We start from the raw sequence: 12,676 nt of genomic DNA, 5'->3' as shown, positions 1-12,676 counted from the left end.
TTCTAGGTTATCAAAAGAGTATATCTGCAATATTTTAAGAGAGGCTAAGGGCTAGAATATTCAATCAAAAGGTAGTATGCGCATCTTGGTTGTTCGAAAGGCGTATTTGAAATATCCCAGGGAATGTTGAAGGAGGTGTTGAAATAAATAAGAAGCTACTAATTAGAATTAATATCAGATGTTTTAATTCTTACGCCAGAGACATGAAAAACTAGAGAAATCTTCTTTTTATTAACCAAGAACAAAACATGGGCTATCAATACAAACAGAAATTAATTTTAAAACTCTCCAAAAAGGAAGTTTTTCAAAGAAAAGTAAAGAGCCATATTAAACTCAAGACCAGCAGAAATAAATTCCTATAATGATCCCAATTCTAAACTATCAGAAATTACAACTAAAGAATAAACAAAATCCAAAACCAACAGAAATTCAAATGAATGATCATAGAAAACATAGGGATGGTAAATGTAACTATATATATATATATATATATATATATATATATATATATATATAGATATATATATATATATGTATATATATATATATATATATATATATATATATATATATATATATATATATATATATATATATATATATATATATATATATATATATATATATATATAAGTAAATCTTAAAAAGAGCAAAAATTAAATTGAACGTTGAAGTCAGACTTAAAACTAACAGAATTACTGCAAACAGGACTTTGTCTTCTACCCTTTTCCCCCTTCTCTAATCTTAAAAGCATAAGTATTATTGTGTCATTTGCACTTGAAAGAAAATGAAATTGACTTTGAAATGTTCTTGAGAGGATACCAAACGTTCATCATCTGCTTCGTAATCAATCTGTTTTTAAGGCACTTGGTATTAACCAAGTGACATATAGCAATCGCCAATTCTGTCGGTCTGTCTGTCTGTCGGTCCCGGTTTTGCTACTTTAGGCACTTCCAGGTAAGCTAGGACGATGAAATTTGGCAGGCGTATCAGGGACGGGACCAGCTTAAATTAGAAATAGTCGTTTTCCCAATTTAACCATCTGGGGGGAAGTTGGGGGGCCGGTTAATTCGGAAAAATAGAAAAAATGAAGTATTTTTAACTTATGAATGGGTGATGGGATCTTTATGAAACTTGATGTTTGGAATGATATTGTGTCTTAGAGCTCTTATTTTAAATCCCGACCGGATCTGATGACATTGGGGGGAGTTGGAGGGGGGGACCTAAAACATTTGAAAACATTTAGAGTGGAGGGATCGGGATGAAACTTGATGAGAAAATAAGCACAAGTCCCAGATACATGATTGACATAATCGGAACGGATCCGCTCTCTTTGGGGTAGTTGGGGGGGGGGGGGTAATTCTGAAAAATTAGAAAAAATGAGGTATTTTTAACTTACGAACGGGTGATCGTATCTCAATTTAATTTGATGTTTAGAAGGATATCGTGTCTTAGAGCTCTTATTTTAAATTCCTACCTGATCTGGTGACATTAGGGGGGGGGGGGGGGTTTGGAGGGGGAAACCTAAAACTTGGAAAACACAAAGTGGAGGGATTGGGATGAAACTTGGTGGGAAAAATAAATACAAGTGCTAGATACATGATTGACATAAACGGAACGGATCCGCTCTCTTTTGGATAGTTGGGGGGGGGTTATTTCTGAAAAATTAGAAAAAATGAGGTATTTTCAACTTACCAACAGGTGATCGGATCTCAATGAAATTTGATAATTAGAAGGATATCGTGGCTCAGAGCTCTTAATTTAAACCCAACCAGATTTGGTGACATTTGGGGGGATTTGGGAGGGGGAACCTAAATCTTGAAAAACACTTAGAATGAAGGGATCGGGATGAAACTTGGTGGAAAAATAATTACGAGTCCTAGATACATGATTGACATAACTGGAACGGATTCTGAACAAAATTATTCTGAACAAAATGACTATCTAAAACTTTCATCGGATGACTTGGGGAGAAAAGGGGCGCGGGGATAGCTTCCCTTCAATCTTTTTTCACTTAAAAGGGCACTGGGAATTCAATTTCCGGTCAGCTGAGACCCCTCTTGATCTTTTAGAATCACTGGTTCTATGCGATTACCCGAGGAGAAAAAAAAAAAAACAAATAAAAGCACATCCGTGATCTTTCTTCTGGCTAAAAAAAAAAAAAATAAATAAAAAAACCCCGCAAAATCCACATTTTTATGTGTAGAAGCTTGAAGCCTTTACGGGGGGATTTCTGATATTTTGAATCTGGTGGTGGGATTTTCATTAATACCATAAGACTTTTAGGGATGTTTCCCTCTTTTTCAAAAATTGGGCAAATTTCCTAAGGCTCATAACTTCAGATTGGTAAGATTAAACTTATTGAACTTAATTAATTTAGAATTAATACACAAACTTGATTCGTTTGGTGTACCCATTGCTATCAAAATTCGGTTTTTTTTAGAGTTTCGGTTCCTTATATAGCGAAGAAGAATATTGACTAAAAGCCCTATACACAAACTTAATTCAAAATGATCTTACAAAATATTGTAAAAAAAAACAATGGATATTAAAACAGAACCTGTGTTACTGAGCCTGAGAGTCACAAATAGACCTAAAATCAGCAGCCACAAAAGCAAGAGCAGCATTAATAACGTGTTTTTAAAACATTCTCTTTCATTTTATTGAACTGCCTCGTTTCATTACAATTTATTAATCTCTCCTAGTTGAATTCCGCTGAGGTAAGGATGCTGGAACTGTTTTGAAAAAATTTTCATTTTAGTTGTTTTGATTTTATCCTTTTGTATGTCTTTTCTTCTTATATATTTATGTCTTGCTGAGGACAGTCCATGGACATAGGGCCGAAATATTCATTCTAATTTGTTTCCCACTGTCTTGTGAACAGAATTCGCTATTGTTCTTCTTATTTTTGGTGTTTATTTCGATTACTTTTGAGCAGTTGCACTCCTCATTTACAGTTCTTTACCACGAACTGTTATAAAATAATATAGAATGGTTATTCGTCCTCTTCATTTATAAAAGTTTGTCTTAATAAATTTCTTATTACTAAAAATTCGGTTTTGGTATTATTTCATAAAATCGAAGGAAGATACCATAGATAAGATCAGATTTATTGCAAAAAGCCTGCGTGGAATGGCAACACAAAATACAGCCAACAAACAAAGCTTGAGGAACAAAATACAACTTTAAATAATACAAATCAAAAAAAGAACAAAAACCACAACAAGGTCAACAATTTTAACTTACTAACAACAACCATAATAAAATTTAACTCCCAGAACCGACAAAAATCTATCAAACAGTTCGTGGTAACGAACTGTAGTAAGGATCGACCCGGCTCAATAGTAAACGAAACTCTAAAAAATGGAATTTTGATGCTAAAATGTACTTCAAAAGAATCAGATTTTCATGCTGATTTTAAATTTACAAGTTTCATCAAATTTAGTCTTTGTCATCAAAAGTTACGAGCCTAAAAAAATTGCCTTATTTTAATTGTTTTTAACTTTATTGTTTTAGCTTTTAATTGTTTTAAAAAGCAGAATTTTGGCAAAGAGTCAAACTTTAGCGTAAAGAGTGAGGGATTGCGGAGGGGACCGATTTCATATACGGAGTAATTTTGTTCGTTTTAAGTTTTAATGTCGCTCCTTACTTTCAGTTAAAAAACTAGTTTTTTATGTAATCCCTTCAAACACAATTCCCTATGCTTAATCCCAATACAAAGAAACTTACACAACTTTTTAATAGCACACGTGTTCCTCTGAGACATCTGCTCAATTTACTAACGTTTATTCCCTAAAGCTCGTCCAACAAACATTCATTCCGCACTTGGACAGCTTTTCATACTCTGACACAAAATGAAGGATATTTTTATTCACATATCAAACAATTCGTGTTAACCAACTGTAGTAAGGAGCGACCCTGCTCAATAGTAACCAAAACTCTATAAAATGGAATGTTGATACCAAGAGCTACATCAAAAGAATTACATTTTAATGCTGATTTTAAATATATAAGTTTCATCAAGTTTAATCTCACTTATCGAAAGTTACGAGTCTGAGAAAATCTGTCTTATTTTAGAAAATAGGGGGAAACAACCCCTAAAAGTCATAGATTCTTAACGAAAATCACAGCATCAGATTCAGCATATCAGAGAACTCTATTGTAGAATTTTCAAGCTCCTATCTACGAAAATGTGGAATTTTGTATTTTTTGCCAGAAGGTAGATCACGGATGCGTGTTTATTTGTTTGTTTGTTTTTGTTTCCCAGTGGTGATCATGTTGACCCAGCGGTCCTAGAATCTGGTGAGAGGGCTCATTCTAACGGAAAGAAAAGTTCTAGTGCCCTTTTTAAGTGACCAAAAAAGTTGGAGGGCACCTAGGCCCCCTCCCACGCTAATTATTTTCCCAAAGTCACCGGATCAAAATTCTGAGATAGCTATTTTATTCATTGTAGTCACAAACCCTTATAACTATGTCTTTGGGGACGACTTTATCCCCCACAGTTCCCTTGGGAGGGGCCACAAGTTACAAGCTTTGAGCAGTGCTTACATATGGTAAAGGTTATTTAGAAGTGTACAGACGTTTTCTGCGGGATTTTCAGATCAGGGGGGTTGAGAAGAGGTAGATATGCTGGGGGAACTTTTCTTGGAGGAATTTGCCATGGGGGAAGAAAAGTTTTATGAAGGGAGCGCAGGATTATCTAGCATTATTAAAAAAAAAACAATAAAAAAATAAATGTTAAAAAGTTTTTTTCACCTGAAAGTAAGGAGAAGCATTAAAACTTAAAACAAACAAAAATTATTACGTATATGTCGGGCTCACCTCCTTTTAATGCCTCGCTCTTTACGCTAAAGCATTTTTAGTAATTTCAACCATTTATTCTACGGTTTTTGTGATTCAGGGATCATTCTTAAGAAATTGGGACAAAATTTAAGCTTAAGTTTAAAGAGAGAGGTACTGACGAGGAGGTGAACCCCTTCATACACGTAATAAAAACATGAGACGACAGAAGTTCGTTACGTAAGTCAATTTGTAAGTTACGTATATCTTTTACTAATAAAAACATTTGTAAAAAACTAAAAGTTTTAGTTACCTTTTTAAGTGACCAAAAAATTGGAGGACAACTAGGCCTCCTCCCCCGCTCCTTTTTTCTCATAATCCTTCGATCAAAACTACGAGAAATTCAATTAGCCAAAAAAAAAACAAATATACACATTTTGTTTCAATTATTCATCTGTGGAGAGCCAAAATCAAAACGTGCATCGATTCAAAAGCGTTCAGAAATTAAATTAAAAAAAGCAAGTTTTTTTAACGGAAAGTAAGGAGCAACATTGAAACTCAAAACGAACAGAATTTAAATTTATAATAGTTATCGATCTTTATTTTATAATGAAAACAGAAGAAATCTTGGAATTTTTTTCATTTTTAATAAAGTAGATATGAGATTTTATCATTTCAATTAATATTTTTAAAGTTTGACCTCATGGTTCACGCGACTAATATACGGATTGATTTTTATTCCTTCATTAATTCTTATTTCTACTCCTTTCAGATTTGACTTATCAGGAGCTAATTTTTGCTTATACTAAACTTTTCATTTACTCTTTAATTTTGTTTTAAATTTTCTGCGTTATTTTAGTTTGAAGTACATTTAACAAAATAAATTTACGCTTCGCGGATGGTTGGTTGGGCTTTTGTTTTTGTTCGCTAATGGGAAAAACGAGAATTGCAAAAATTCTAAAAATAATTCTTTTAACTGTTATCTTGGCCAATTAAGTATATTTGCCTTAAAAAACCCATATTACACTGATAAAAGTGAGTCTTAATCGACAAATTAGTTGTATTTTACAAGCCAAAAAGAAAATGTTTTTTAGAGTTATAAAGCAACGTTTATTGAACAAATCTCCAAGCGCAATCACTCAATTTCGAAGTAAAGACAAAATTCCTAATGAAACGTTGAATAAATGTTTGAAAAAGGCATATACTCCTAGTGGAAAGATTTATGCTAAAAACCCAGGCATTCTGCAGGACAAACTTACTTATTTTACCAAAGGTGGCATAAATAGGATCCAAGTAATTACCGACTTCGATTATACCATGACTAAGGCTTACCATGATGGAAAAAAGGGATTAACATGCACTGGTAATTTTTTATAGCTAATAAATATTAGTAAATAATGCATCGTACAGATCTTTCAAAAGATACATGGTAAATCATTAAAATTGTTCAGTTGGGTAGTCGCCACTTACTGTTTGCACTTGTGTCCAGAAATAAGTTTGATCTCAATGGGGAAGATGTGACAAATCATAGTTATGCCTTTAGAAATCAATAATATATGTAATATATATTAAACACATAGTAATATATGTATATAGTTATGTATGTATATATAGCATTATACTTTATTTAATATATTTATTTAGTATACTTTATTTAGTATATTATACTATATTTAGTATATTTAGTGTACTATATAATATATTTAGTATATAGTAATATATGATTATAACGCAGCGTTCCTCTACAATGTGCAGCAATATTATCCAACTTGATGTCGCCTCTACACGCTCCCAACACCTTTAAAAAATGGCAGTCTACACATAGACATGACAGCCTACACATGACTGTCTAAACATCTAAAGCAAAAGCTTTAATCAATACCATGGATATAAACGGTCGCATTATTGTTTTTGCTTGTTACTGGTGTTAGGTGTGTGTTGTTTATATATGTGGGTATATGTCACTTAACATTTGTACTTGAATCAGTAATAAAGTTTGAATTTCCAACATGGAGGCACTTTGGAATATATTTTATAATAAAGGAGTAAAGTATAACAGAAGCTTTGCACTGCTGTCAGGTTCAGGGTTGCCACCCATGCACATTTATATACACCATCATAGTAGAGAAAATATACTACAACTAATACTACTAACAACTCACAGCAGCACGAAACCGCCCGAGGGTGGCATCGCTGTAAACGCTCCTCCTTGATCGCAATCTATTCAAAGCTTCACTCCTTACACCCTAACAAAAAGTTCAAATTTCTTTTAAATTATTTCTTAGTTCTTCTTCCACCCCATTAGGGGATGACCTACTTTTAATTTGTCCCAAGATGGATGTCTGGAAAGTACAATCTTTGGAAATCTGTCACCTCTACCTTCCTTTCATCATAGCCCTAGAAAATAGAATATAACCGCACTTTTGTATAGCTTACTTATATAATACAGTTAGTCAAATGGGTACCCAGAACCATTGTGGACAATTCTTCTAGAAAACATCTAGCAAATCCTCCTCCGTCTTCCGTCACTCACGTTTCAGAACCATACTTGACCACCGTCATTACTGTAGCTTCTAATATTTTCTATATTTTCTAATATTAGAATTCTAATATATTTTCTAATATTATATTTTCTAATATTTCTAATATATTTATATTTTCCCCAGATTTATCGCGGCTGCTACATGCACAGTCCTATGATGAAAAAACGAAATTTTGTTCAGGGCTCGATAAGAATATTTGTTGCTATAATATTTAAGATAACTAAATGAAAAAAACAAGCTTTTCAACTGAAAGTGAGGAGCAGCATTAAATCTTTAAAGAAACAGAAATGGAAGCACATATGAGGGAGTGTTCCCTTCCTCAGCCCTTGCTTTCTACGTTAAAGTCTCAAAGCTCTTTAAAAATTATCCTCGTTCAAAATCAACGGTGTTATACGGATTCTAAACTTTATTTTACCACGGCCCCTTAAAAAATATTTCCACATGTTTGATTCGTGGCCAAATTAGGTCAAGAGAATACTGGACCTTTATGGCGTGTAGGAGATGTGGAATGAAGGAAAAGGCCTAATGAATGAGAGCGTGTCACTATGGAGGGAACTCCAACAAATTCCAAATGACCACGAAATCCAAGAGTGGCAAGCCCAAAAGGACACATTTACATCTTTGAAGTTTTACTCCCGAGGTAAAGAGTACTGGGAGGAGGAGATTTATTTTAGATTTGGGTTGAACAGAGAGGATTTGAAGAGCTTGTTGCTGGTGAGGGGGGATTATTTTGGATTGGGGAGGGAGAAGAAAATTTTTGGGAAAGTTTAGGTTGACGGCCGGCCCCTACTTTCGCCCTATGTGTGAATTTAATAAAAAAAACAAGTTTTTTTTAACGGAAAGTAAGGAGTGACATTAAAACTTAAAACGATCAGAAATTACTTCGTATATGAAAGGGGCTGCTTCCTCATCAACGCCCCCCTCTTTACACTTAAGTTTGACTCTTTCTCTCAACTCTTCTTTTTAAAACAGTAAAAAACTTTAGCGTAAAGAGCGGGGGGCTGATGAGGGAGCAGCCCCTTTCATATACGAAGTAATTTCTGATCGTTTTAAGTTTTAATGTCGCTCTTTACTTTCAGTTAAAAAAAACTTGTTTTTTTATTTAATTTTTGAACGTTTTTGAATCAATGCATGTTTTGATTTTGGCTCTCCGCAGAGGAATAATTAAAACGAAATTTGCATATTTTTTTTATTTTTTTTTTGGCTAAATGGCTTTCTCATAGTTTTGATCGACTGATTTTGAGAACAAAAGGAGCGGGGGAGGAAGCCTAGTTGCCCTCCGATTTTTCGGCTACTTAAAAAGGCAACTAGAACTTCTAATTTTTACGACTATTTTTATTAGCAAAAGATATACGTAACTTCTAAATTAGCTTACGTAACGAACTTTTGTATTCTCATGTTTTTATTACATATATGAGGGGTTCATCCCCACGCTGGTACCTCTGGATCACAAAAGCCGTAGAATAAATAGTTGAAATTGCTAAAAATACTTTAGCGTAAAGAGCGATGTATTAGGAGGAGGTGAGCCCCTCATATGCTTAATAATTTCTGTTCGTTTTAAGTTTTAATGCTGCTCCTTACTTCCAGTTGAAAAAACTTTTTCATATTTATTTTTTCATTGTGTTTTTTTAAATACTGCTAGAAAATCCTGCGCTCCCTTCATGGAACTTTTCCTCACCTATGACAAATTCCTCAATGGAAAGTTCCCCCAACATGTTCCCCTCTTCTAAACCCCTCCCCCAACCGAAAAATCCCCCTGAAAACGTCTGTACACTTCCCAATAACCATTACTATATGTAAGCACTGGTCAAAGTTTGTAACTTATAGCCCCTCCCACGGGGACTGTGGGGGAGTAAGTCGTCCCCAAAGACATAGTTATAAGATTTTTCGACTACGCTGAATAAAATGGCTATCTCAGAATTTTCCGTTGACTTTGGAAAAAGAATTAGCGTGGGAGGGGGCCTAGGTGCCCTCCAATTTTTTTGGTCACTTAAAAAGGGCACTAGAACTTTTCATTTCCGTTAGAATGAGCCCTCTTGCAACATTCTAGGACAAGAGGGTCGATATGATCACCCCTGGGAGAAAAAACAAACAAACAAACAAATAAACACGCATCCGTGATCTGTCTTCTGGCAAAAAAATACAAAATTCCACATTTTTGTAGATAACAGCTTGAAACTTCTATAATAGGGTTCTCTGATACGCTGAATCTGATGGTGTGATTCTATGACTTTTAGGAGGTGTTTCGCCTTATTTTCTAAAATAAGGAAAATTTTCTCAGGCTCGTAACTTTCGATGGGTAAGACTAAACTTGATGAAACTTATATATTTAAAATCTGCATTAAAATGCAATTCTTTTGATGTAGCTATTGGTATAAAAATTCCATTTTTTAGAGTTTTGGTTACTATTGAGCCGGGTCACTCCTTACTACAGTTCGTTACCACGAACTGTTTGATATGTGAATGAAAATATCTTTCATTTTGTGTCAGAGTGAAGAGCTGTCTGAGTGCGGAATGAATGTTTGTTGGACGAGTGTTAGGGAGTAAATGTTAGTTAATTGAGCGGATGTCTGAGAGGAATACGTGTGCTATTAAACAGTTGTGTAAGTTTCTTTGTATAGGGATTAAACATAGGGAATTGTGATCGAAGGGATAGATTTTTCTCAGTTCTGGAGTTAAATTTTATTATGATTGTTGTTTGTCGGTTAAAATTGTTGACCTTGTTGTGGTTTTTGTTCTTTTTTTGGTTTGTATTATTTAAAGTTGTATTTTGTTCCTCAAGCTTTGTTTGTAGGTTGTATTTTGTGTTGCCATTCCACGCAGGCTTTTTGTATTAAATCTGATCTTATCTATGGTATCTCCCTTCCATTTTATGAAATAATACCAAAACAAAATTTTTAGTAATAGAAAATTTATTAAGACAAACTTTTACAAAAATCAAGAGGACGAATAACCATTCTATATTATTTTCATGAGGAGTGCCGCTGCTCAAAAATAACCGAAATAAACACCAAAAACAAGAGGAACAATAGCGAATTCTGTTCACAAGACAGTGGGAAACAAATTAGAATGAATATTTCAGCCCTATGTCCAAGGACTGTCCTCAGCAAGACATAAACATATAAGAAGAAAAGACTTACAAAAGGTTAAAATCAAAACAACTAAAATGAAAAATTTTTCAAAACAGTCCCAGCATCCTTACCTCAGCGGAATTCAACTAGGACAGATTAATAAATTGTAATGAAACGAGGCAGTTCAATGAAATGAAAGAGAATGATTTAAAAACACGTTATTAATGCTGCTCTTGCTTTTTTGGCTGCTGATCTTGTAGACCTTTTTTGACTCTCAGGCTCATTAACACAGGTTCTGTATTATGTCCATTGGTTTTTTTTACAATATTTTGTAAGATCATTTTGAATTAAGTTTGTGTATAGGGCCTTAGTGAATATTCTTCGTAGTAACCAAAACTCTAAAAAAAAACCGAGTTTTGATAGCAATGGGTACACCAAACGAATCAAGTTTGTATACTGATTCTAAATTAATTAAGTTCAATCAGTTTAATCTTACCGATCAGAAGTTACGAGCCTTAGGAAATTTGCCAATTTTTGAAAAAGAGGGAAACATCCTTAAAAGTCTTATGGTATTAATGAAAATCCCACCACCAGATTCAAAATATCAGAAATCCCCCCGTAAAGGCTTCAAGCTTCTATACATAAAAATATGTATAGAACAACTCAGTTTAACAACTCAGTTTAATTATCAAACTACCACCCCTAGGTATATTTGAGTCGTCATTTTGAATTTTTAGATAAATATTGGAACTTTCTTTTTGGGTTCATGTATTCTCTGAATCACTTTGGCACAAGATAGTCAACGTAAAATATATACAAAACGATCAAAAGTGAAGTTTAAGTAGCTGTTATATCATCAAACAGCTTTGTAAACAGCTAAAATTAAAACGGACTGTTTCTTATGTATTTTATAACTTTTGTAAAAAAAAAGTCATGGAGTTCTTCGCTTATGTTGTTTTTTATGAAATCTGCTCTGTGGAGTAGATTTCACTCCATAAGCAGATTTCACATCATTGAAATCAATGATGTTCCAGAGAACATCATTTAATTAGTGCTAGAAGGCCAGTTTTTTAACTTAATATTGACATTGCATCGTATGTACAAAATCAAACGGAATTATTTCGCAATATCCCTTTCTCCCTAAAGAATTGTCAATTGTATTAAAAACTTCGTTGGATATGGCTTTGCCAGGATTGTGTTCGGAAAAAAAAAACATATCTTCAATTATATTATCCTCTTTTTTTTTCTTTCCTAATATCCTCTTTTTTTTCTTTCCTCTTTTTTCCTTTTTTTTTCTTATCCTCTTTTTTAATTTTAATTTTTAATTTCTTTTTTAATTTTTTTAATTTTTTTTAATTTTAATTCTTTTTTAATTTCTTTTTTTATTTAATTTTTTAAATAATCCTCTTTTTTTTCTTTCCTATTATCCTCTTTTTTTTCTTTCCTAAAAAATTTTAGATTGACATATCGTAGTTAACCACGCGTATTTAACTACATCAATTCGTTCTTCAACTCGCAATTTTTTGCCAATCCTGCAAGATATTCGTGCCTCTCATTAGTCTAGTTCGTGCCAAGAGGCACACCACTCAGTTTGGAAAACACTGGAACAAAGCATAAGCAATACAAATAATCCTGGTACCTTGACACCTTTCCAGAGCTATCAAGACGTAATAGGTCTATTTCATTAATGAATTAATGATATTCAGATAGAAATATGGATTTTTTCGGAAATCTATAGTAGAATGATAATATCAGTAATAATCGTTGCGCCCTCCCAAATGGCTAATTTCGCATTCAAATTGGGATAAAGAAAAACTCCTGGAATAATGAAGATAAATATTTGAATGGGTAACCTTGGGATATTCCCTCAATAAATTTGGACTTTGAACTAAACCAGTTCCTCGGGGCAAATGCAATTCTAGCATATGAAAAAGTATAAAAAATAGTATTGGGTGTTGGGAGCTTTAAAAAAGTTTTGGGTGGCAACTCTGGTGAGAATTCAAAGCTTCACTATAGTCCAAAGATATCCTGATAATAGAGTTATCCGATTTAGTGTGGCATGAGGACAAAGTCTTCTAAGAACTAAGGACATGGTTGTCCCAATTTACAATTAGTCATGATTTGGTAATATATCACATAAAATTACCACGATGAAAAGACGGATTAGTCTTAACTGGTGAATATGCGTCAAGTTCCTAAATATAATTTAAATTTTCTTTTTTCATAAAATAAATTTTGGCCTTACGCAATAAGATTATATCTTTCTATTTTACTTTTCTCTGT

The 12,676-nt window shown here is 33.4% G+C and overlaps 1 protein-coding gene across 3 annotated transcripts in view; it reads left to right on the top strand.

The window, feature by feature from the left end:
• Positions 1-12,676, top strand: part of LOC136029921 (cytosolic 5'-nucleotidase 3-like) — a 144,860-nt gene that overhangs the window by 1,238 nt on the left and 130,946 nt on the right. For 2 of the 3 annotated variants that reach the window (XM_065708446.1, XM_065708447.1), the window contains exon 1: positions 5,837-6,142. The exons of the other annotated variant lie outside the window; for it this stretch is intronic. In XM_065708446.1, the coding sequence (XP_065564518.1) occupies positions 5,863-6,142 (280 nt within the window). In that variant the 5' untranslated portion in view covers positions 5,837-5,862. Of the gene's footprint in view, positions 1-5,836; positions 6,143-12,676 lie in introns of those variants that run through there. 3 annotated transcript variants of the gene reach the window in all.

The sequence above is a fragment of the Artemia franciscana genome, chromosome 8 (assembly GCF_032884065.1).
Source record: "Artemia franciscana chromosome 8, ASM3288406v1, whole genome shotgun sequence".
Lineage (NCBI taxonomy): Eukaryota > Metazoa > Arthropoda > Branchiopoda > Anostraca > Artemiidae > Artemia > Artemia franciscana.
This window is presented reverse-complemented; position numbering and strand designations above follow the sequence as displayed.